The sequence below is a fragment of the Podarcis bocagei genome, assembly GCF_964188305.1.
Source record: "Podarcis bocagei genome assembly, chromosome: 14".
NCBI classification, from domain to species: domain Eukaryota; kingdom Metazoa; phylum Chordata; class Lepidosauria; order Squamata; family Lacertidae; genus Podarcis; species Podarcis bocagei.
The window spans coordinates 55320285-55344802 of NC_138139.1; the positions used below are offsets into that span (position 1 = coordinate 55320285).

General features: G+C 52.5%; 2 protein-coding genes across 4 annotated transcripts; one reads left to right on the forward strand and one right to left on the reverse strand.

Annotated features, from left to right (window-relative positions):
• The first annotated feature begins 1517 nt into the window (after nucleotides 1–1517).
• On the forward strand, nucleotides 1518–5446 carry UBALD1 (UBA like domain containing 1). 3 transcript variants are annotated; one of them, XR_014002147.1, is made up of 4 exons: nucleotides 1518–1679; nucleotides 3213–3275; nucleotides 4601–5128; nucleotides 5208–5446. XR_014002147.1 is itself a non-coding variant. In XM_081170785.1 (3 exons), the coding sequence occupies exons 1-3, from the start codon at nucleotides 1542–1544 to the stop codon at nucleotides 4880–4882; spliced, it is 483 nt and encodes a 160-aa protein (XP_081026911.1). In that variant the 5' UTR covers nucleotides 1518–1541; the 3' UTR covers nucleotides 4883–5144. The 3 variants fall into 3 exon arrangements, 1 of the variants encoding a protein (XP_081026911.1); XR_014002148.1 differs by having other exon boundaries at nucleotides 4601–5121; nucleotides 5202–5446; XM_081170785.1 differs by lacking the exon at nucleotides 5208–5446 and having other exon boundaries at nucleotides 4601–5144.
• A 1037-nt stretch (nucleotides 5447–6483) lies between these two features.
• Nucleotides 6484–24340, reverse strand: LOC308573627 (uncharacterized protein C16orf96). Its single transcript, XM_081170752.1, has 16 exons — nucleotides 23602–24340; nucleotides 22891–22995; nucleotides 21917–21997; nucleotides 20173–20247; nucleotides 18844–18982; nucleotides 17388–17461; nucleotides 17126–17236; nucleotides 16187–16261; nucleotides 15849–16013; nucleotides 14679–14797; nucleotides 12105–12167; nucleotides 11473–11559; nucleotides 9669–9828; nucleotides 8913–9012; nucleotides 8452–8538; nucleotides 6484–7485 (listed from the first exon to the last, which is right to left on the reverse strand). Exons 1-16 carry the CDS (start codon nucleotides 24022–24024, stop codon nucleotides 7340–7342), a joined length of 2010 nt encoding a protein of 669 aa, XP_081026878.1. The 5' UTR covers nucleotides 24025–24340; the 3' UTR covers nucleotides 6484–7339.
• Nucleotides 24341–24518: the final 178 nt, after the last annotated feature.

Below are 24518 nucleotides of genomic sequence, written 5' to 3' on the forward strand. Positions count from 1 at the left end.
CCCGGAGCCGCCACGTGACAGGGACCTCCCTCCGCCCGCCTCCTCTGCAAGCTCATTGGCCCTGCCGGATAGTCCTCTTACCTAATATGGCAAGGTTGCCCGCGCAGGATCTTTGCTCACTGGTTGGCTCCACCTGTCAGTCCAGCTGTATCTGTTCCCGCCCCGCAACAAGTAGGACAACAAAGCAAAGGCTTCTGGGTAATGTAGTCGACCCAGCGCTAGAGAAAGCGGCGGGGCGAAGAATTGGGACCCTCAGGGGTCATCTGGTCCAGCCCCCTGCAATGCAAGAATCACAGGGTAGAGATCTCCTTTGGTTGTGCTCGCCTGGATCTCTCTAAATCAAGTGAAGTGGCTGAATTAAACCAATACCTTATTGATTTCCTCCTGCAGCACCATCATTCGTCATCATTAGCATTAATAGTGTGACTCTGTATTCCTTGCACAGATTCATATTATTTTATTTTGTATATAGATATACATAAGTAGTATAATGATAATTATTGGAAGTTACATATTTTAATTTGTCATGTAAGTGTAATATATTGTATTTGTTTGTTTTTCTAACTTTTCTTACTTGTTTTTATTCATTTGTATCATCTTTTGTATTATATGTTATGTATATTTGTCTATGTGAAAATTAATAAAGATTTTCTTTTAAAAAAGCATTAATAGTGTGACTCACCTGCCCATGATCTTGGAGGAGAGCACAGGGGAAAAGGAACAGCTTTTTCTTATGACGGGATGGATGGGCCCCTTCATAGCCCTTCGCTGCCCCTGCCACGCCATTCTTCCACAGCCTCCTTTGCAGAGCCTCCTTTGTGGCGGCGCCCTGTGCTCTCCTCCAAGATCATGGGCAGGTGAGTCACACTATTAATGCCTACATAAGGACTCCAAACGGGCTGAGCCTTGTCCCCAAGCCATAGGTAGGCAAACTTAGGCCCGTGGCCGGATGCGGCCCAATCGCCTTCTCAATCCGGCCCTCGGATGGTCTGGGAATCAGCGTGTTTTTACATGAGTTGAATGTGTCCTTTTATTTAAAATGCATCTCTGGGTTCTTTGTGGGGCATAGGAATTCGCTCATTTTTTCCTTCAAAATCTAGTCCGGCCCCCCACAAGGTCTGAGGGACAGTGGAGCGGCCCCCTGCTGAAAAAGTTTGCTGGCCCCTGCCTAAGTAAAGAAGGGCAGGCAGACCCGTCCAGCGCGCGGCTTTGGCGGTGCCAGCGCAGAGTGCGCGCGTCCAGAGGCGCAGGAGAAGCGGAGCCCCAGTCCCTCCTCTTCCCTATGACATCTCCGCTGCAACCCCCCTCGAGGTACTCTGTCCATGCTCAGAGGGCGGCCCGTCGTGCCCAGTGAGGCTTCTTCTCGGGAAGCCGGCGGCGCGGCAGGACTCCTTGGACGGCAGCACCGCGCGCAGCCGCTTCGGCCGAGCAGGCGGAGGCGGAGCACAGCTGGCAGCGTCCCCGCCCGCCGGGCCGCCCCCTCCGGCTGCCCCGCCGCGCCTGGCCCTGCACGGCGGAGCGCGAGAAGGCGAAGGCGCGCCATGGCCTCGGCGTCGGGGGGCAGCGGCGCCTCGGAGGAGCTGAAGCAGCAGCTGCTGATCGGCCAGTTCGTGGTGGCGGCCGGCTGCGCCGCGGACCAAGCCCGGCAGCTCCTGCAGGCCGCCCACTGGCAGTACGAGGTGGGCCGCGAGGGAAAGGCGCACCCACGGGGGGGGGGGGGCTGAGCCCCCTCTCGGCTTGGGAAAGGTCTAATGTTGGGGGTGGGAAGCAAGAGGCGTGTGGGGTTGGTAGGATCGGAGCGGGATTCCGCCCTCGGGGCATGTGCAGAGTGCCTGCCCATCTCGCTCTTGCGTGGGCCGCTTTCCCCATCTCACAGCTGGGTTAAATGCGTGCGCCTAGCCGGGGAGAGAGCGGGGTCCTTCCTCCTCCCCAGCCAGCCGGGCCTGATCCATGCCCCAACCGGTTTACGTGGCCTCGTTGAGTAACAGGTGTCCGAGGCCGGACCGGGATGGGGGAGATGCAAGAGAAAAGAGAGAGGAAAGTTCCGACCAGAAAAGCCCGGTGTTTCCGACGAATGCACAATAACGTGTCATAAAATGCAGGTCACATTCCAGCAGCGCCCTGCTGGAGTACAACTCCCATCCTCCCTGACCGCTGGTCCTGGGAGCTGGGGACGATGGGAGTTGTAGTCCAACAACAGCTGGGGATCCCGGTTAGAGGAAGACCAGCGCTGATCAGTGCCTGGATGGGGGACCAGCTGGAGACCTCAAATGTAGCTGCTCCCTCGGGTTCCATGGAAGATGGGATATAAATGCAAGACAGGTAAAATAAATGCACCTGTACATCTCCCTCCCCCTGCAAAAAAATGCCTTGCAAACCCCACCAACAGAACTTCCAAAAGCTCGTGAACTTTTTCCTGGCTTCTGCTAGAAGCTACTTGCTTTTGGAGGAAGTGTGTTTGTTTGCAGGGAGGGAAGGAAGGGAATTCAAATATTGAGTCTTCAGTTTGCTCAGTCAAAGAGCAAAGGACACATTCTAGCATCTGGGGATCCTATTAAAGGTCTATCCTCCCATTAAAACCCTGCTCTAACCAGGACTGAGATTATCCCCCTCCTCACCTTGCGGGCTGGGGGCTCCCTTGTGTTCCACCACCACCTCCCTACTGTGCACAGGGGGGGGCAACCCTCCAGCCTCCTGCCCCAGAGTGCCTTCCTTCATTCTTTCTTTCATTTATATCCCACCTTTTACTTCCAAAGAGCTCAAGACGGCATACATGACTCTCCCCTTCCTCCTTTAATCCCCACAACAGCCCTGTGAGGTCGCCTAGGCTGAGAGAGGCAGTGGCTGGCTCAAGACATGAGAGCTTCCCGACCTAAGTAGGGATTTGAACCCTGGTCTCCCCGCTCTAACCACTACGCCACACCGTCTCTTTCCCCAGCTACCTAGCTGCCTCTAGAGCAGGGTTTCCCAAACCTGGGTCTCCAGCTGTTTTTGGACTACAATTCCCATCATCCCTGACCATTGATCCTGCTAGCTAGGGATGATGGGAGCTGTAGTTCAAAAACAGCTAGAGACTCTGACTGGAATTGCCTTTGGCCCTTTAATTGTGTGCATGTGCGCATCTGTGCATCCATCTTAACAGCATCTTAGGACTGCAGGCCAGCCAGCAACACTCGGGTTACCTCTTCTTCCCGTTTCCCCTCTTTCTACAGACAGCCCTCAGCACGTTCTTCCAAGAATCTGGCATCCCCTACAGCCATCCCCATCATCAGATGGTAAGTGGCCTGCAAAACGTTTCCTCCTTGAGATGTTTATGGGATGAACAGGGCTTCCAGAACCTGGAAGTGAGTTCTGAGTGTGGATGGGGGGCAGGCAGGAGAGAGGCGGGCTTGCCTACCCCCTCTTGGTCTGCAGAGAACCTAAGAAGAGCCTGTTGCTGGATCAGGCCAATGGCCCACCTGGTCCAGCAACCAGAGGCAGGATTGAGGGGAACACGACCGGTTTGTCCGCACTGGGCAACGAGGGGCGCCACAACAAGGACTTCGAAGTCAAGAGGTGGGGTGGGGGCTGCCTTTTGGCATCATGCAGGGCGCTGGTGAAATTTGGAAGCCCAAAGCCGGCATCCTGTTCTCCCAGTGGCCAACCAGCCTCCCCCGGGGGAATCCACCCACAAGCAGGAGACCTGGGCACAGAGCAACTTTTGCCTCCTGGAGTTTCCAGCGGCGGACCTTCAGAAGCATGGCTGACCACGGAGGCCCAGCATAGCCGTCCTGGCTGGGAGCCACCAATTGCCCTCTTCTCTGTGAATTGGTCTCATCTTCTTCTAAAGCAGGGGTCAGCAAACTTTTTGAGCAGGGGGCCGGTCCACTGTCCCTCAGAGCATGTGGGGGGGCCGGATTATATTTTGGGGGGGAAATGAACAAATTCCTATGCCCCACAAATAGCCCAGAGATGCATTTTAAATAAAAGCACACATTCTACTCATGTAAAAACACCAGGCAGGCCCCACAAATAGCCCAGAGATGCATTTTAAATAAAAGCACACATTCTACTCATGTAAAAACACCAGGCAGGCCCCACAAATAACCCAGAGATGCATTTTAAATAAAAAGACACATTCTACTCATGTAAAAACCCGCTAATTCCTGGACTGTCCGCAGGCCAGATTGAGAAGGCGATTGGGCCGCATCTGGCCCCCGGGCCTCAGGTTGCCTACCCATGTTCTAAAGCCATCTAGGTTGGCCTTCAGGAGTTTAATTATGTCTTGTGTGAAGGACCTTCTTTTCTCTGTCCTGACTCTTCCAACTCTCAGCCTCGTTGGGTCTCCCAATCCCCCCAACCCCCCAGGGCTGCTGCAATTGGGGGCAGGACTGGGGACCTTCTTCCTTCTGCATGCCTAGCAGATGCTCAGCCTCCTTCGCGACAGGCTTTGCCCAACATCCTCTGCCTTGTTTTTCTCCGGCGTCAAACAAGCTGAGCCAAAGGGATGGGGAGTCCGGGATTTTGTCGCGATTGCGACTCTGCCACAGGAAGGATGGCTCCGTGGCAATGCTGGGGGGCACCCCCTCTGACCTCCCCCTCTTGTCTTCTTTCCCTGCAGATGGGCACGCCTGCCAACACGCCTGCCACCCCGCCCAGCTTCCCCGAGGCCCTCGCTATGTTCTCCCGCCTCAAGGCCTCGGAGGCAGCCGCCTCTCCTCCCCTTCCGCCGCCCCCACTGCCCCAGCCCGGAGCCTTCCCCTGGCCGGCCTGCTCCCTGCCTGGGCAGCCGGGTGCATGGACTGCCAGCCACCCTCTGCAGCCGGCAGGCTGGCCTGGCAGCCTCTCCCAGCAAGGCAGCTCCAAGCCAAAGACCAGTGCCACGCTCGAGGCCGAGAGATGAGGAGACAAGGGCCACACAGCAGATGTGGGGGGAGTGAGACCCACAACGCTTCAGAGACACGGACAGAGAAGCCCCTGGCAGCCCCAGGGGGGTTGCTTGACTCTGGAGTTTGGGGGCACCAGGCCTAGCTGCAAGGGGGAGGCTGGTGCCAAGGTCTCTGAGTGGCTGTTGTGTTTGAGACGCACTCAGAGCAAGGTGGGCACGAGAGAGTTCTGCTTCCCCACTCCAGTGCCTTTGCTGTATGCGGTGTGTGTGTGTGTGTGTGTGTGTGTGTGTGTGTGTGTGTGTGAGAGAGAGAGAGAGAGAGAGAGAGAGAGAGAGAGAGAGAGAGAGACTTTTGCAGGCTTTTCCTGGAGGAAACCCGCCCCTGTTGGGCTCCCAGCGATTCACTTCTCTCCTGTCTCTGCCACCTCAGCTCTGCCCAAGGTGGGCGTTGCCACCCATGGACCAAACCGCATGCTCAGATTTCAACTGCCCCCCATGGAAAAGTGGTGGTTGGGGTTTTGGTTTTGTTCTGGTTTAATAATCTGCCATTTTTTTAAAGGATTAAATTTCTTTTCCGGATGTGTTGTTTGTGGCATGCCTTGGGCGGAACGATTGGGGTGTGTGTGTGTGGAGACTGGATGCTTCCCCACTCCAACCTTCAACTAACTGCAAAGGAGCCTTGGGGCGGGGCGGGGGGGGCGCGGAAGGGGTGGTCCGACCCGGGTGGCACTTGGGGGGGTGACAAGATGGCCCCTGCCTCCCCCCAGCTGTAGAGCGGCCGAGGGCACACGCCATCCATACAGGCGTCTGCATGGGCTGCCTCTCGCACAGCAACCATAATGGCTACCACACATGTGCACTCTGTAAGGGATGCCGCATATGCGCAGTTTGCACTGGCTGCCCTGCCCCGGGTGCCAGAGAGGGTTCTTCCGCCACTGCTTGGAGCAAGGCTGAGCAGAATGCCGGGGGGGCTGCCCCCTTGTGCCCCAGGCCAGGTTCCCATGCTCTCTCCAGGCAGGGAAGGCTGAGTTCAGCTCTGCCCCCCCCCCCCCGGCTGCTCATCCTCTTTTGCTGCCTGAGGTGAATTGGGAGGGTGTGGAAGGTGTCGCCCAAGCCATGCTTAGCGGGGTTTTGTACCTTCGGCTCCCTTGCAGGGCTCTTGTGAGATTTCCCTGGAAGCCACCCCAATGGATTCAGCCACCTAAGGCAGCTACCTCAGTGGCCTCATGGGTGGGCCGGCTGTGGCCCAAGCTCTGCTCCAGGCAACCTCCACTCCAGAGTTTCCTCCTAGGCCAGGATCCAGCCACATCTCTAGTCACATGGGGATGGGGAGGCTGTCATGCACCTTCCGTGATGTGGACGGAGGCTTCGCTGCTCTGCCCGCCGCGTCCAAAAGGGAAAGGGGCCGGGTCAGAGACCCCTCCCCCAGCAAAGGATAGGAGAAGGGCCTGCGTGTATCTGCTGTGTGCTTGGGGCTAAGGGGGTCCTTCAAAGGGTGTCCCAGCCTTCCCACCCACCCCAGTATACCCGCAAAGGAGGCCCAGTGGTTCCGACCCCCCACGCTCCAACTTCTGTGATCCTTGCCAAATGCGACAGGAGGAACGGCTGGCAGCAAATTAAGAAAACAGACAAAAAACTTTATGGGTTTCTTCCTCGCTCAACAAACTCTTAAGTCACACCCAAGGACAGAATCAGGAGTAGCTCCAGGGGGTCTCATAGGGGGGCATTTGGGGGTTTGTGGCCCTCCCTGGGAAGAACTGGGGGGGGGGGTTTGCAGGCAGCAAGAGCTGGAGACAAGTTGGCACCAGCTTTTGCCCAGGGGATAAGGGGTATAATTCACATGCCCACAGATAAAGTGGGGAGGGGGGTCATTGCATGCACAGCTCACCTCCTTGCAAACTCCAGGAAATGCCTCCATTATTTTTCTCTCTCGGGCATCTAAAGATCACCTTTCCCATTACAGTAAGACTCATTCGGACAACCTCCAGCTTCCACTTTGTATGTGGGCATGCGTGGATCCGTGGGGAGAGGGACGAGCTGCGTTGACTGCGGCCCCCAGGCAGGGGACAGGGACTTCCAAAAGAGGCATTCTGGCAACTGGGTGGGGAGAGGCCCGGGGGCACCTGGCCGGACCCCCTCCCGCTCCTGGCTGGGGGCAAACACTGCCCCTGCCCTGCCAGCACCCGTGCTGCTCATCAACTGCTGCTGCTAAGCCCCCCCCCCAATCTCCCAGGGGCAACTGGGCCTCTATAGGCAGCAGCTGGTGGCAGGTGGTGCCAGGGTTGGTTTTGCCTGCAGTGCCCCTCTCAGTTGGGCGACGAAAGGGAAGGGGGGAAGCCAAGCAGGGCAGCCCTGGAGCTACTCCTGAGTCGCAGCCTCACCTGCCGGGGGAGGGGGGCACCCGCAATTAACACAAGGGAGGGGCGGGTGCTGCCTGGCAGAGCCGCCCAAGGGGCAAGCCACTGGCGCAGCTCACATGCCCGCCAACCTTCCACCGCTCTTGAAGTTGCTCTGGCTGAAGGTGGAGGCCACCGTCCCATCCACCGTCTCAAAGGTGATCTCCTGCTGCACCTGCAGCTGCTGCTGGCGTCCTGGCGCTATCCTTCGGACAGAAGGCACTGAGAAAGAGAGAGAAATCATATGAAAACGATGTATCTAACCCCGAGGAAAATGGCTAAAGTGTACGAAAGAAATTCTGAAATGTGTTGGAAATGCAAAGAGAAAAGGGGCACTTTCTGTCATATGTGGTGGGCATGTACATTGGTAAAGGCTTTCTGGGCAATGATATATAATGAGTTAAAGAAAATGTTTAAAAAGACTTTGTACAAAAACCAGAAGCCTTTTTACTAGGTATAATAAGTGAAGAGGTCCCAAGAGAAGATAAAAGACTTTTGATGTCTGCAACGACGGCAGCGAGAATGCTACTAGCCCAGAGATGGAAGGATGGAGGAGTATCAACAAAAGAAGAATGACGGGAGTATGTGGAGATGGCGAAATTGACAGGGAATATCCAAAACCAGGAAGATCAAGTATTTTCTAAAGACTGGAGTAAATTTGTAATTTATTTAAAAGACCACTGCAAACAGTTAAAATCTTTGGCAGGGATGTAAAGACACTTGTAATGTGGCATTTTTTTAATGGTAATTATGGTTATATAATAGATAGATAAGGGTAAAACATGCAGTAAATTTAATCTTAAAGATGGAACCCATGGAGGAAGGGAAGGTCTAAGGGTTCGAAAGAACTCTGTATTTTAATGTTTGAAATGGTTTTGTTTTATATGTATACAATTTTTCAAAAAATAAATAATAAAATAATTGAAAAGAGAGAGAGAGAGAGAGAGAGAAGCAACAGTCGCTTGTGCTTTCTGCTGCCATACGATTTAGCAACTGCAATACAGCCTTTGCTGGATCCATGCTCAAAGCACCCCTGCGGAGGAGGGATTCTCTTATTTGGCCCATTCCGCAGCTCCCGGCTGGTACCGTCCCCCACGGGTCACGGCCCCTGAGTCCGATTCCAGCCCCTCTTCCCCGGTGCCCAGGTGCCAGTGTTTCCCCCAGCCCAGGCGGGCTTAGAAGACTCACATGCATAGGGCGAGGCGCTGACGTCGGCATAGGCAGAGCGGGCCCTCTCCATCCTGTTTCCCAGGGGGGGCCGGGGACACTTCAGGACTGGCAGGGGAGGGAAGCGAGAAGGCCGGTCAGCCCACCACCAAAAGCCCCTGAACCTGCTCCTCCTCCTCCTCCTCCCCTTCCTCAATGGCCGCCTGCTTGCTCACTCATCTGCCTCTTGCTCCAGCAGGAGAGGCAGTGTGGTGTAGTGGGTAGAGTTGGCACACTAGACCGGGGAGACCAGGGGGAGAGCTGAGATACACTTCTTGGAGCCCCTGTTTTAATTCTGCTTCAAGCCAGTCATGGAAAAAACCCATCAATAGAGAGACTGACTAGAGGCCAGGTTCTTGTGCGGGTGAAGCGCCAGGCAGAAGGGCAACTGGACCTCCAAGAGGACTGCCATAGACGTGCCCACTGCCCCCAAAGTGCCGCACCTGTGAATTCCCTCTGGAGGGCGAGGGAGCGCTCGACTGCATGGGAGTCCACCCGGCCTTTGTAGAGGACACCGTTGACACCAAGGATGTCCACCTCGGTCTGGAAGGGGGACAAAGGCTGTGAGAGAGGAGCTGAGCCAAGGCCCAGTAAGGACACAGCGGAGTGTGGGCAAAATGAAACAAATGGAGGCAGGGCCTTTCCAGCGTTGGCCCCTCCAGAGAGGTCAGCCTACACAATGACCTTTTTAGGCGCCGGGTGAAGACAACGGCAGTCGTAAATATTTCTTTTTGCTGCTTTTTTACTGGTTTAGGTTTTTAGTTTCAAGTTGCATTTTATGTTGTTTTTTAGTTTTTACTTGTAAGCCACCAATAGGGCATTTATCACTAGGTGGCATATAAATATTGGGAATCACGAAACAAACGGACCCAACCCAGTCCCAACTACCAGCTCAGATCTCTTGAAGAAAGCGTTACCACCAAATGCCTTCCCAGAGGAGGAGAGAAGGACCAGCAGTCGAACCTCCACGTTCAGAGACAGTCTACCTCCCAGCATTTCCGGGGGCTTTGGCTTTTCAGCTGGGCTTGCCGGCTTCTTGGCCAGCCCTGCCTGACCACCAGCAGAAGGCTGGACTAGATGGGCTTTTGGTGCCCCAGATACAGTGCGGCCACCTTTAGCTGCTGTGGTCCTTCAGGCAGATCTCCCACCCAGCACCCTCCCCCCGGCAGGCGGCTCGAGGTGGCCCAGCGGCCGCTCACGTTGTCGTAAGTGATGGCTGTCGGGTCTCCGTAGGGGTAGATGGTGGTGAGGTCCTGGGATCGGGTCAGGCGTTTGATGGTGCACGCTTGGTGGTGGGCCTGGCACTGCCAACAGGTCTGCGGGGGCTGGGCGCCACTGGCCTCGCTCGCCTCCCCGTCCCTGAGGAAAGAAGACCAGGCCAGGGGGATCAGCATCAGGGGCTGGAGACTGCCAGTCCCCTGGAGAATGCCTTAACGGGATGCCGGCTACAAACCTCGTTTCACTGAACTATTCATTTTCCTCAGAAGGAAATAGAAAAACCATAAACCTTAAATGACCAAAATTCACGGGAAGGGGGTAAAACTCCCCAAAATTCTGAAGTATTATAATCTTACCTTGACCTAGGTGAAGCAAAACAGATTAAGGACTCAAAGGTACAATTTCTAATACTGAATTTACAAAAAAGGTTTGAAAACCTAAATGGCAAGTTTTAGACAAAGCCCAACTTAGAGGAAGCCAAGCACAGTAATAAAGAGTTGAGGACTCAGCTATGAAAATTCTAGTGTTGCCTTTACAAAATGGTTTAAAAAACCTAAATGGCACAAATTCAAAGAAAGGAATACAAGATAAGCTGTTTTAGATTTTAAACAAACTCAAGAACAGGGCTGAAACATTCCCATGGTCTAGATGTCACTGTTGATGTTAAATGGTCATTTAAGGTTTATGATTTTTCTATTTCCTTCTGAGGAAACTGAATAGTTCAGTGAAACGAGATTTGTAGCCGGCATCCCGTTAAGGCTTTGTTCAATTTTAGGTTTTTCTAATTTTTTGCTTAAACTCTTTGATTTGTATTATTTAGTTTATTTTCATAAGATAATATTTCCAGTTGATTACTTCTCGTATTTTCACAGTATTTCATTTGTTTTGTGCAATTTCTCAGTTCCGTGACTGTCTTTTTTCTACTAGCCCCCCTGGACAATGGCACTCACCAGAGAGGTGCCGGAACTGAGTTCCTGTGAGTTCCACCTGAAGGGGGGAAAGCCCTGGCTCTGGGGAGAGAAGGGACCCTGGAGAGAGGCTGGCCACCAGAAACAGGAAGATAAAATACATTGAACCAGAGAGGCTGAGGGCTTCTCCAAACCTCCTCTTGTCTCACTGCCTTTCCTCCAGGGAAAACTGCTCTTTAGCACTCAATTGGACGGAGCTCATGGCAGCTGGGTTTTCCGAAGGTTGCTGTTTGTTCTGGTTTAAAGGGAGAGGAGTGGGACGAGGGGGAAGCTGCTCAGACCCACGTCTAGAAATCACAGATGAAGTGGAAAACTGCCCAGACGAGGGCTGCCGTATTTCAAGAAGTATCCAGATACAAAAAGTTGTTGAGCTTTTCTTGGGGGGGGGGGGGACCGGGACATTTCGGTGATTTTTAGAAATTTCCCCCGAATGGTAATTTTGCCACTGGAGTCCTGGATATGTCCGGGGGAAACTGGACATATGACCTGGGAGAAGTGGATGTCTGCAGCTCTAGATCTGGGATGGGGGTGGGGTTCCCCTGTACAGGGTGCCAAACCAAGGGGGTGCAAAATCGAGAACATCCTTAATTGAGAAGATCCATTTGGGGGGAGCCAAATCTTGGCCTTGCGCAGGGAGCCATATCATGAAAGATTACCCTTAAGTTTGGTTGAGCCCCGATTCTGCCTGCCTCTGATTTCAGTTGCAGAAAGGGCCCAGAACTCCTGTCCCTCTCCCCTTAGCATCTCTCTGAGTGGGGTGATCAGCAGGGCTCACCAACCGCAACTCCCACCCCTCGTCGTAGTGCCCCCTCCTCACTTGCTCTGCAGCCGTGTCAGGTGTTCGTAGCCGCTGGCACTAGCCGGACGACGGCGTGCACTGCCCTTCCGCATGGTCACCATGTGTCTGCAAAGAAGAAAAGAGAGGGGGGTGAGACGGGGGGGCTGTTAGAATTCCTGTTTCGTGTCTCCAGTCATGGGATTGGTGTCTATCACATAACGGTGTCCATTTTGACTCCACCGAGTGGGAAGTGACGGAAACAGGATGTTTGTGTTCCTGAAGTGGGACTATTTGTTCTTTTTCTCTTTGCTGTCTGATGATAGAGAGAGAGGGAGCCATGTTGCAGTGCTCCGTGTGTGTTTATATGTAAATAAAGTAGATTAGCCAAAATGCTGAGTTGCTGAGGTCTGTTATGCAACTGAGCAACCTCTGCGGATCCCTATGTGTGCTGGTGTCAGTTGGCATCGGTCGCTGTGATGTTCGGGTTGAATAAAACTTTTGAAGCTCCCGAACAATCGACCAGGAGGGAGAGAACATGCCAGCCGGGCATGTGTCTCTACCAGGGTCCTACTCGAGTGTAGGCTGAACTCCTGGCAGGCCCAGGGCTGCCTCCCCCGCAAAGCAGCCACCCTCCTCCCACCCTGCAAGGTACCAAGGGGGTCTGTACTCACGGCCCGGTCATCATGGTCACTGGCCGGTCACAGGAGATGCACTTCACTCTCTCAAAGAGCTGTCTGAAAAGCACAAAGAGACCTGAGTTGACCACATGAAGGACGTCCTTTTACCATCCATCTTCCATGGAATAACCCTGAAGATGTCTCACGTGGAAGGTTGGGTGGGGGTCAGCACCCGCAGGGCCGGCAGAAGAAGCCAGCCCCCTTGGAGGTGAGCCCTTAATATGTCATTATATTTGTACTTCAAGTTCGATTTGGTAAATCTCCCCTGGAAAGCCTAATGTTTGATGCAACCGGTCTGGGAAAATTAATGAGCAGACGACTAGAATTGATTTCATCGGAACGGAGGGAAGATGGTGGCTGCCAGCAGCTAAAAGACTTTTGGATTGATTCGGCAGAAATACCAGCGTGTGAGGAGATACTGCAAACGGACGGGGAATCATACACATAAAATTCACACAGAAACATATCATTGTTTACTTCAACTCGCTTGGGGGAACAACTCAGAGGCCGTGAAAGAAGGAATGTTAACAAAAGGAACTATCGGAAATGACTATCAAAAGCAGGAGATATGAGATGAGCAGAGCCCCCCCCCCCGAACTTCAAGCATGGGAAGTCCCAATAAAAAAAGTATAATTCGGCAGAATATTTGGATTATTTTATATGTGTATGTATAATTTGGAATACTTCATGTGATTTGATTGGGTTGTTAAAATGGAAAACTAAATAAAAATGATTTAAAAAGAGAAAAGAACAAGGCAGCCCCCTTGCCAGCCTGCACTCTGCCACTCGGGCATCTGTGCCAAGCCCTGTTTCAGGAAAGTCCCTTCCCAGAGTGACAGCGAGGGCTCCGAGGACCAAGGGGGTGGCAGGCAGAAAGTGACAGAGGCTTGCTTTCTTCATATGCAGAGAGTGAGGCGAGCCCCTCTCGACCTGGAATGCAAGTCGTAAATTCCCAGGACAACAAAAGGCAGACAGAAGCAGCTTTCAGACACACACACAGGGGAGGAGAGGCAAACTGGACCATCTACTCATGAGTCTCCTCAGACTGGGAGGAGGAGCAGAATTCGGGCTTGGCGTCAGGCCAACAGAAGGCAGAGCAGATGGCGTATATCCTGTTGGAGAAGAGTCCACCCTCCAGTGGGCTCCACTGACCCATCGAGTGAGGAAGATTGAGCTGTGTGCTCGGACTGAACTACTGTGTAAATACCAAGAAATCTGAAAGTTATAAAACCGCCAGCCTGCTGTTTCTTGATGTGAGAGGGAGATTGTAAATCCTGACACCCTGCAAGCCCTGAGGCAGATTTGCAGCGATGATGCAAAAATAAACAAAAAATACTTACAAAAATGTAGAAATTATTAAATAATATACAAATAGATTAAGGAATTAAAAGTAAGAACATGTTAAGATGGGAACAACATTTAGGTTATGAAATTGAATACAAAGATTGGGTTAAATTTTGGACAAAAAATATAAATTTTACGGCTTCTTATCAATTGAAAGAAAATTTCATGAAGATAGCATGATAGATCATATATGTCACCAGATAGGTTGGCAAAAATGAAAAATAATAAGTGATAATAAGTGTTGGAGGTGTAATAGAATGATTGGAACATTATACCATGTGGTGGTCATGTCTGGAAATTAATAAATATTGGAATATGATACATGAGGAACTTAAAAAGCTAATAAAAACATCACATAATAAGAGAGCAGAATCATATTTATTAGGAATTTTGAATGGTGACATCCTGAATGACAAAATTAATATTTTATTGTACATGACAACAGCAGCGAGAATGTTAATAGCCAATAATTGGAAAGGGAAGTATGTTCCAATCAAAGAAGAATGACTGAATAAATTATGTGAATAATTGGAATTAGCAAAGCTGACTGATTTGATAAGACAAAAACCAAAAAATATGACCCAGAAACAATGGAAATGTTTAAATGATTATTTATGTAGACAAAGATTAAGTGTAAGGTATTGGTTGTGTTTAGAATAGATTTATGAAAGATTTAGAAAACTTATTGATTAGAATATTTGTATGAGATTGTATGGGAAAAATACAGAATAACAGATACAATTTTGCTTAAAATGTATATAGGAAGTGCAGTATAAGCGATGGAAGTCAATCAGTGTAATTTTATTATTGAGATATTTGTAGAATAAATTTGGAATAAATTCTTCCAATTTTTCTTCTTCTTTTTTTCTCCTTATTTTTTCTTTTTCTTTTTTCTTTTCTTCCTTTTTTATATATGTGTGCTTATCTGAAATATATATGTATGTATCTATTTGCAGTATTTTGATTGTATTTTGTAATAGTTATGTTAAAATTTATTTATTTTTAAAAATGAAAGTTATAAAACCGCCAGCCTGCTGTGTCTTGGTGTGAGAGGGAGATAAAAAATCCTGACACCCTGCAAGCCTTGAGGAAGATTTGCAGGGGTGCTGCAAAAAATTAGTGGCCGCTGGCACTGCAGAGGGGATGCCCTTGGCCTGCCTCTCGTGACGATGGAGAGAAGATGCTCAGCCCCAGCTTCCCTGCCAACCCCCCCCCCCCACTCACTTCTTAAAGCCAGCGGCACTGTCTGCGTCAAAGCGGGGGCCCTCGCTCAGGTACTTCTTGATGACCTGCCACACCTGCTCCAGCTGCCGGCTCAGAGGGTCCAGGGCCATGCGGTCCAGCTGTGGGGAGGTGGCAGGAGTGAGCCAGTGGTCAGTCGCACTGTGCACGTCGGAGTTAACGCTTTATTAGCAAGGCCAGGATCCGCACAGACTTGGCGGAGTGTCTGGCCAAATGAGCACAACAGCTCATCCACAGTAGGTCTCGGATCAGTGGCCGAGACTAAAGGTCGAGATGATATACGCATTTTAATAACAACGTCCCCACATCTGACTATGTCTCCTCCTCTCCAGGGTTTCCCCCAAGCAATCTGAGACTAAGCCTATGCGAAGCTAACTTCTCCTCCGCCCTCTTCATGCCTCTCCTGGTTCTGGGAGACCAGCAGGAGTTGCAGCAGGAGAGGGAGACCCCTGTGCCTCTTCACCAGCCGGACTCATCTCTGCCTCTTGGCCTGCCTCCTCTCCTGTTTCAGCTTCTGCCTCTGATTCTGGGCTGCCTCTGATTCTGCCACTGACTCTCCCAGCTCACACAGCCCTGTTCCTTCTTCTGCCTCTGATTCTGGGCTGCCTCTGATTCTGCCACTGACTCTCCCAGCTCACACAGCCCTGTTCCTTCTTCTGACACCTCCTCCCAGTCTTCTCCCTCTGACACCGCATCATCATCCCACTGCCACTCCCTGGGCTCTGAGCCTTCGTCCCTTGGGGGTTGCCCAGCTACTCCCTCCCAACTTTCCTCTGCTTCCAACCAGCCCATGACACCAGGCAAGGAACGCCAGGAGGTTTTGAGCCCTGGGAATGCAGGCTGGGAACTTTGCCCACCACTAAGGATGTCTGCCAGGGCTGGGCCACCCAGGAGGCAGACGGAGACATTTGCCTCAGGCGGTGAATTCCGAGGAGCGCTTCCATGGGCGCCCCTCCGCTGCCAGAGAAGCAACTGCGTTGGTTTCCGGGTTCCGGTGAGATCTCACAAGAGCCGTGCAAAATCACACGGAGGCCTCCGCTCTCGCAAGGTCTTGCTGGAACCCGGAAACCACAGCATCCCAGTAAGCGAGGCCTCAGCCGGGCTGCCCCTGGTGCCCTCCTGCGCTTGGTGGCTCTGCCGGGAGGGCGTCACCTTGCAGTCCATGTCGGTGAAGAGCTTCTCCAGGGCCTTCTGCCAGTCCTTGTCCTGCAGGGACATCTTTTGCAGCAGCTCCTGCATCATCTCGCTCAGCTGGGCGGTGGCCGACTGCAGCTCCACATGGTTCACCTTGGCCTCCAGCTGGCTCTTGTCGGCTTTCTGCGGAGAGAAGCAGCAAGGCACTCCCCAGTGCCCTCCAGCAGCAGGGGGGGGCAAGGAAGGCAACCCTCCCCTAGAGGCTAAGCTCTCAGAGTGGGAAGGGCCCTGTCACTCAGACCATGCGCCTCCCCTGGAGGCAAGAGCCCCCTCCCAGCTCCACGTGGTCCACTTACCACGTTCATCTCTTCCTGGATCAGGGCTTTGTCTGCCTTTGTGATATCCAGCTGCTCCAACATGATGCGCATGGTCTGTGCACAGGAACAGAAGCCACACTTGACACCGGCATTTATGCCCCGAGATTATTCGGAACACACATGTGTGTGTCCAGGCACCGGGGATTTTTGCACAAGTTTTAAAGTGATATTTTTCATTATACAATATAATAAAAAACCCAATCTAAGCAAGAGTAAAACAAAAAGAGAGAAGAGGAGGTAAAACAAATAATGCAAAGCCCTCTCTCAGGGGTAAATCTTAACCTTTGCCTCACCCAAAAGGGGTGGACCCTCTCAGATCTTCCCTTTATTCTCCCAGCTTCCCACCCTGGGAGATCTTCCCTGCCTCTCACACAGGCATTGGCTGGCAGCAGGGTAGTTGATCCAGTGTATGTTGGCCGTGAAAAAGGCAAATTCCAGCTCAGACCGCATGTCTTTTACAAGCCATTCTTGTGTTTCTATATAAATAATATAGGAACTTTCACCACTGAACTTAACTAAGTTGTACTGCCTGTGTTTTCTGGCTGATGTATGGAAAGGTGCATGAAATAGACCTTTGGAGAGCATGTAAGTAAACCATTTTCAACTCACCCAATGTGTGATCTTTTTCTACGCTAGGCGAAGAGGGGAACTTCAGAAGAGACTTAGAAGGGCATATTGTAACAGCCTATATAATATCTCCAATCTTTGCTGTATATTTTGTGATTTTAAAACTCTGCTGGGGCTCTCTTACCAAAGAGTACCGGTACTTGCCCCAAATTTGGATCCTGGCATCCAGGAATTCTCCTTTTATACCCTATATTCCCCTTGCCATCAGCAGTGACGGCTATTGATAGCTACTAGCTAGACGGACCTCCTTCTTATTTTCTTACAGTTTCCCAGGTGAGTGACGCTGCTCACCTGGATGTCTGACGTGCTCTTCATCATCCTCTCCATGCCTGTCTGCAGCTTCTCGCACTGATCCTTCAGTCTCTGCATCTGATCCATGGTGCCCTTCAGCGATTCCTTGCCCTGGGGAAAGCAAGCAAAGGAGCTGGGAGACTCAGCAGGGGCACCCTTGGATTCTGCCGGGTGCACACCCACCTGGCAGGCAACAGCTGGGTGGTGTGGGGGACCTTTTTGAGCGCCCCCTTCCCCTCCTGCCCCCTGCTCCAAAAGTCACCTCCTCAGCCTGACTTTGGATCCAATTTATTCGCTCTAGCAGAGACTCCATTTCAGGTGGTTCTCCAGAAAGGCCTGCAAGCAGAAAGGAGGATCACAGCTGGGCTGCCTCATCCTCCAAATTTCTGGAGGAGAGAGCAAGTGATGGCTCCTAGTCACCATGCCCTCCACAGTCAGAGGCAGCCACACTTTTGAATCCCTGTGTATGGAAACTGCAGGAAGGAAAAGTTGCTCTTCTATGTGGGATGTGATACATAAGTAGCAGACAAGTACAACATTCCTTGTTTTCCTAGAGTGGACATGCGGGGGAGTGTTTGGACCAGCCAGTCAAAAACTTCCTGTTTCCTCCTGGCCTGGAGCATCCTTCCCCTTGCATGTGACCAGAGGTGGGCGTGACCTTACCTGTCCAGGTAACAAAAGGAAAAGGCACACAGCACCCTCTCTCTTTTTGATTTCCTCCATCATTGGAGTAGGTTTTTTAATAGAGATGCTCTGTTGGCTTCCAGAGGACACAGGGATTGTCCCCACATGGGATAGATCCACATGCATATACTTTGTAACTAAGTCTGCCTTCAGGGATCCAACTGTGAACTGATGATGATGTGAGTAAACTTCTTTTATATACTTTCCACAAGATTGTGGCGTGTTCATTCTTTTAAGAGGGATATAAGGGAACTTACCAGGAACCTAATAGTGAGAGGCTTAAACAAGCCTGCAACCAGATATCTGCTGTGCATTTAACAGGGGAATGTAAATCTCTGCTAAGTTATAGAAATTGCTAGCGCAAGTTAGGAAGGATATTAATGAACCATATATCCTCTCCTGCCTCCCTGAACATTCCCACACTGCTCAGGTCCTGCTTACTGGTTTCCCTGTGGGGCACCTGTTTGGCCACTGGGAGAACAGGAGGCTGGGCTGGATGGGCCATTGCTCTGACTCTGGAGGAGCCAAGGTAACTGTAGCAGAGGGTGCCTCTGGGCATGCAAAGAGCGCATCTCCGCACTTGGCCCCTGAGCTCGGCTCCAGACCGGCCCACCAGCTGATGAGAAGAAGAAGAGGAGGAGGAGTTTGGATTTTATATCCCGCTTTATCACTACCCAAAGCGGCTAACATTCTCCTTTCCCTTCCTCCCCCACAACAATCACTCTGTGAGGCGAGTGAGGCTGAGAGACTTCAAAGAAGTGTGACTGGCCCAAGGTCACCCAGCAGCTGCATGTGGAGGAGCGGGGAATCGAACCCGGTTCACCAGATTACGAGTCCACCGCTCTGAACCACTACACCACACTGGCTCTCTGGGGTGGGTGGGTGTGCCTTGCAATTCCGCCCCGGATGTGTTGGTGGGGCCTCTGGGTCGGAAGGTGTCAACCCCAACTGGGTGCTGCTCCCCACCCCCAGTATATGGCTCTTCCTTCCCACTGCCACGCTTGGGGTGGGTGTGGGGTCGCCCAAGGACTCACCCCGAAGGCCAGCTTGCTTCATCTGCTCCTCCAGCTGAGTGATTTGGGCCAGGAGCACTTCGTGCTTCCCGGGCAGCTGTCCCAGGGTAGCCAGCACTTCCCGGGACAACTTCTCCAAGCCCTCTGGGTCGGTGTAGCTCTGCAACACAAGCACGTGTGTGGAAGAGACCGTGGAGGGGAAACCGGGGTGGGTGAGATGAGAACACCTGCTTTGCATGCAGAACGTCCCAAGTTCAATCCCTAGGCTGGGAGAGACCCAGAGAGCCACTGCTGCCCGCAAGAGCAGACGAAACTGGGCTGGGTGGAGCGAGGGTCTGACTGTTTGAGTCTTGAGTGACAGCCGTTCGACAGTGAGCCAAACTCATGGAATCATAGAGTTGGAAGGGACCCTGAGCATCATGTACTTTAACCCTCTGCAATGCAGGAATCTCAGCCCAGGCATCCATGGCAGATGGCCACCCAACCTCTGCTTAAAAACATCCCAGGAAGGAGAGTCCACAATCTCTTGTGGGAGACCGTTCCACTGTCAAAGGGCTCTCACTGTCAGAAGGTTCTGGCTTAAGGGCCAGATGTGGCGGTCCAGGAGAAGCAGTCTTCTGCGGAATAGCCTGGCCTTGGCAATTGCACCAGAGACATGGCTGCCTCCATGATGCTATGGGTGGCCGTGGCAATGGGAAGAGGCTTGGCCAGCCTTCCATGGACTGACCAGGGGGAGGGACTGGAGGAAAGGCCCCCTGCCCCCGGAGGCAGCCACAGGAGCTGGCTGAGTTTCTTGACCTCTCGTGGCAAACGTAGACTCAAGTGGCACAGGGCTGCCATATTTCAAACGGTGAAAATCCAGAGAGAAAAGTGGTTGAGCTCCCCCCCCCCCCGTCCTGGATACTCCTAGAGACAGCCTATATTTAAAAACGTAGCTCTTTTTTTGGGGTTGGGGGTGTTCTTGGGTTATTGTTTTGATTTTGCTCTTATATATTGTGGTCTTTTCTGTGAACTGCCCTGAGACCTCCGGGTACAGGGCGGTATATAAATAAAATAATAAATAAATATTCCAGATAAGTCTGGGAAATTCGGGACGTGTGGCAACCCTGGACTGGCAGGGGCTCTCAGGGCTGGTGGGCAGGGAGGGGGTCTTCCCTGCCACTCCCTTCTAGTGGAGGTGTGCCAAGGGGGTACCTTCTGCATGCCCAACAGGGATCCTGCTGCCTCTGCACTGAGGGTCTCCTCCCCACTCCCTTTTCCATGGGGCTGCAGGATCTCATGCGAGGGCCGCCAGGGCATGGGGGCTGGGAACCTGCCTTCCTGCCCCCCCTCCTCTGTCCCCGCACTCACCTTTCCCGTGAGCATCTCGCAGAGGGAGCTCCAGCGCACAAGATCTGAAGCGTCTGCCAAGGATCCCAACCTCCCCTGCGTTGGGAAAGGAGCAGGTGAGGACGTGCGTGGGAAAGGCCATCGCTCACGGCCCAGCCTGGGAGCAATCAAGGCCTTAAAGAAACCAGGGGACTCCCCCCGCCCCACCCCACGCAGACGGGCTCAGCTTGGCTAAGCGGTCCTCCCGTATCGCCAGCCTCTGTGCATGAGCCACACTGAGCCACTTGTCTTGTTAGGGAGACTGGGCCCAGTGAGGGGCAGCAACGCTCGCTTCTCTGCCCCCCCACTGCTGGATGCTCTGCTGAGCTGCTTTGTGGAAGGGTCCCTGATTAATAATAATAATAATAAATTTTATTTTTACCCTGCCCTCCCCGGCCAGAGCTGGGCTCACGGTAGCTAACACCAGTAAAATTACAGTAAAAACATAATAGGAACCCCCCCCCCCAATTTAAAATGCAGGTTAAAATGCAATTTAAAATGCAGCCTCATTTTAAAGGTAGCCCATAGATCAAAACCATAAGGGGAGAGAAACCTAAGGGTCAGACTGAGTCCAAGCCAAAGGCCTGGCGGAACAGCTCTGTCTTGCAGGCCCTGCGGAAAGATGTCAAGTCCCGCAGGGCCCTGGTCTCTTGGGACAGAGAGTTCTACCAAGTCGGGGCCAGTACTGAAAAGGCCCTGGCCCTAGTTGAGACCAATCTAACCACCTTGCGATGGGGAATGGGAAAAAGGGGGGGGGGATAATGAATATGATATGTTTTGATATTCTGTTATGTTGAAATTGTTAATAAAAAATTTAAGAGGGAGACAGAGGTGTATTGTGCTCAGAGCGAGCTGTGGGTGTCCTGGTCTCATATGCAAGGCTGGTTGGTCCCCCATCTAAAACAGGGACAAATCCTGCCTCTGGGGGAGGAAGTGGGTCTGCCTGGAAACTGCAGGAGGAGAGAGGGCTGCTGTGCTTGTGGCTTTCCCAGAAGAGGCCCCTGGGAGAAGAGGACGCTGGAGTAGATGGGTCCCTGGACTAATTCAGCAGGTCCTTTTTACACTCTGAGGCTCAGAGGCAGCTTTGAGAAGAGCCGCCTGGTCAGGAGGCTGGAAGGAAGGCATCGCTTTTGTCCTGCATTTCTTCTTCTCGGCTCCAAACATACAAGCAGCATTTAGGGCTCCTGTCCAGCCTCAGCACAGAGCAAGAGCATCTTCTCCACTGTTGTGTACTGAGTTGAATAGGATCCAGAATGCAGCAGTCTGATTGGTCCTAGAACAATAGGATCCAGAATGCAGCAGTCTGATTGGTCCTAGAACAATAGGATCCAGAATGCAGCAGTCTCATTGGTCCTAGAACAATAGGATCCAGAATGCAGCAGTCTGATTGGTCCTAGAACAATAGGATCCAGAATGCAGCAGTCTGATTGGTCCTAGAACAATAGGATCCAGAATGCAGCAGTCTGATTGGTCCACAGGAGCCACCCAATCCAGCTCCAGGTGGAAGTGAATCCGCGCCCTGATTGGCCTACAGGAGAATCCCGGAATTAGCCAATCACGTGGGGCCTATTGTGTAAATAATGTATATAAAGCAGACACTTTGGGGGGAGTTGCATTCCTCACTACTATGAGCTGGATAAAGAGCATGAAATCCACCCTCGACTCCGCGTATATTTCATCCGCTTCCGCAATGTAGGGCAGGGCGGGTCAGGGAAGTTGCACTCACCAATTGCTCCCTGATCCCGTCCATCTTTCTGGCCTGCTCATCTAATCGGGTGAGCTGCTCCCTCATTTCATCAACGTTGAGCTGTTTATTTATCACATGGTTATTATGTAATAATAGTAAGTGGTATCAACTTTGGTCTCTAAGCATCTTACATAAAAGCCGCGAGCCAAACAATGGCATTGAGAATCCCACATCCACACTCTCCCACCGTAACGCTCCGGAAGGGCAGTGTGGGTCAGGAGGACTCAAGCCCCAAAACCAGACCTTGGCTGAAATGGGTCCTGGGAATGAGTTTCCTCCAACAGCATCTGCAGCTGAACTGCTGCCACTTCTTTGCCTCACCCCCCAAAAAGCGTATTGGTGATCCGGGCGGCACTCGGAGCGGCACAGAGGTGGGCGGTTTTGCCCACAAAGTACCTTGCAAAATTGTCTCTGGGGGTTCCAGAGTTAGGCTCTCCAAGGCAGATGAAAGCAACCATTGCATAGCTTGGAAGACCTCCATTGGGTGGATAGTTGAAGATGCAATGAAGGTGACAAAGAAGGCCACGTTTGCGGCCTCCCCTGCCAAGAACTCCACGCTCTTAGGCGTGTCTGGTGGCCCTTGCAAGACTTGCGCCCCAGCCATCTTTGGGTCTGATCATGACCTCATAAACCAGGGGGCTGCCCCTGCTCTGGAGGGCTGGAGAGGGGACTCGGGTGCATCTGTGCCAATGGCCCACTGTGCCTTGCCATTAAAACAGAATAGGTGGACTTTCTACAAGAGTAGAAAGAGGGGCTCTGAGCATGTCCAGAGTGCCTCCCCTTGCCAGCTGAGTAACCACAGTTGGGCTGTATATCTCTGAGAGGCACCTCTGGGAGCCTAGCCCAGGCAGGCTTCATTCACAGGGACCCCCTCGTTTTGAAAGAAAAATGCCCTCTGCCCCACTGCAAGATGCCCCTTTCTGATGTCATCTCCATCTTCTGGGGATACTCACTTTGGTGAAGTGCTCCTTCAGCTGCCCCAGCTCTCCTTGAAAGCCCTCTGTGGCTGTTTGCAGGGTGCAGATGTTGTTCAGCAGCTCCTGCAAGGTAGTCATGGCCTGGACAGGACAGAGAGGGAGTTAGTGACGGCTGGAACCAGACGAAGACACCTGGGGAGAGCATCGGCAGGAGTGCTGGGCAGAGCTGGCCATTGATAGGAACTATGGAAAGTGTTCTCAGTCTACACACACACACACACACACAGACACACACACACACACACACACACACCTTTTCTGCAAAGCTCAGGCCCTCTCCTGTTCAAGCCACCCATTTCTGCTCTTGGTCCTCATCTGCATGCAGACCTTTGAGTTCAGAAGTCGGATATGGACCAGGAATGGGGAGCCCAGGACCCTCCAGATGTTCTTGGGCCACAACGTCCCTGGAATGTGGCCTATGCTGGCTGGCGCTGATGGGATCCAGAGTCCAGCAACTTCAGGAAGCCTCACCCATCCCTGCCCTCAAGGGCTTGGCTACACCTTCCACAGGGTCAGGGCCATTTCCAGACCACCATCTGATCGTGAATGGTGGGCCATTGCAAACATCACGGTCCCTTCTCTTTTGCAGGTAGTGGGGCAGGGGGGCCACATCCAGGTGTGCTGCGCCAGCTGCCCAGGAAAAAGAGGAAGGAAAGAAGGTGCCTCTCTACTTTCGGGGAGACTCACCTTGGTCATCCCGGCCTCGTTCATTTCCATCTTCTTCTTCAGCTGCATAATCTGCCACATGTCCTGGGCCGGCTGGGCAGCTCCTTGGCTGCGGGCCAGCAGCTCTGCGGTGGTGGGAGCCTCGTTCAGGAAATTCAGCTGCTTCTCAAGCGCCACAACCCTGTCGTGCAGCTGGTGGAAGATAGAGCTGGATTTCCTGGCCGGCTCGACCACTTCGGAGGTCGCCACGCTTGTGGCCAGGTCTTTCGGGGGCTTGATGAAGTCCAGCTCGTCGTCGGTGATTTCCTTCTTCATGTCTTTCAAGTTGAGGTGATCCAAGAGGCTGTGCAGGAATAAATGGAGGGCGTTGAAGTTGACATTGCCCAGTTCTGGTGTCCCAATGGCCAGGTTGATCAGCTCTGCAAAGGAGATGCTGTGGGTCATGATTCTTCCGGCAGCCGGCCTCCGAAGAGCTGGGTATCGAGATTTCCACCCTGAGGTTAGCTAGTTGTCTTGGGGACGGGACAGCAACACAGCCCAGTAGGTTCTGAGTTAATCAGTCACTGACAATGTGCGCATGGGATTTATCCGGGGAAAACACCGTCAGGCTTGTTGCTCAGAGTTCTACTCAGCGCGGAAAGTTTCTGCTGGTTGCTAGGAGATGCCGGAACACGGGGAGAACTGGAAGATGGGCAGCGCAGGCAGGGAACCAGCCGAGCCTGTCGTGAATCACGGCGGTACTTGGATAGGAGCCAGATTAGCCACATACTCAAACAGCATTTGGTGCCAAGGGAAGGTGCTCTTGGAAATGAGCGAGGGAGGGGGCTGGAAGATGGGGGGTGTTTTGCCTTGGCACCCTGGGAGTTGGGCGGAGGCTGGCAAGTCACACTCCTTCCCCTGGTGCCCACCAAACTAGAGCCACTGGCAAGTTCAAACCC

Excerpts from the sequence above, each read along its gene's own strand:
- UBALD1 (XM_081170785.1), top strand. The coding sequence starts at position 1,542 with ATGGCCTCGGCGTCGGGGGGCAGCGGCGCCTCGGAGGAGCTGAAGCAG. Across the intron at positions 1,680-3,212 it reads CCGCCCACTGGCAGTACGAG|ACAGCCCTCAGCACGTTCTT; the intron begins GTGGGCCGCGAG and ends CTCTTTCTACAG. Across the intron at positions 3,276-4,600 it reads GCCATCCCCATCATCAGATG|ATGGGCACGCCTGCCAACAC; the intron begins GTAAGTGGCCTG and ends CTTTCCCTGCAG.
- LOC308573627 (XM_081170752.1), bottom strand. The coding sequence starts at position 24,024 with ATGACCCACAGCATCTCCTTTGCAGAGCTGATCAACCTGGCCATTGGG. Across the intron at positions 21,998-22,890 it reads TGAAGGAGCACTTCACCAAA|CTCAACGTTGATGAAATGAG; the intron begins GTGAGTATCCCC and ends ATAAATAAACAG. Across the intron at positions 12,168-14,678 it reads AGTGCCGCTGGCTTTAAGAA|ACAGCTCTTTGAGAGAGTGA; the intron begins GTGAGTGGGGGG and ends TGTGCTTTTCAG.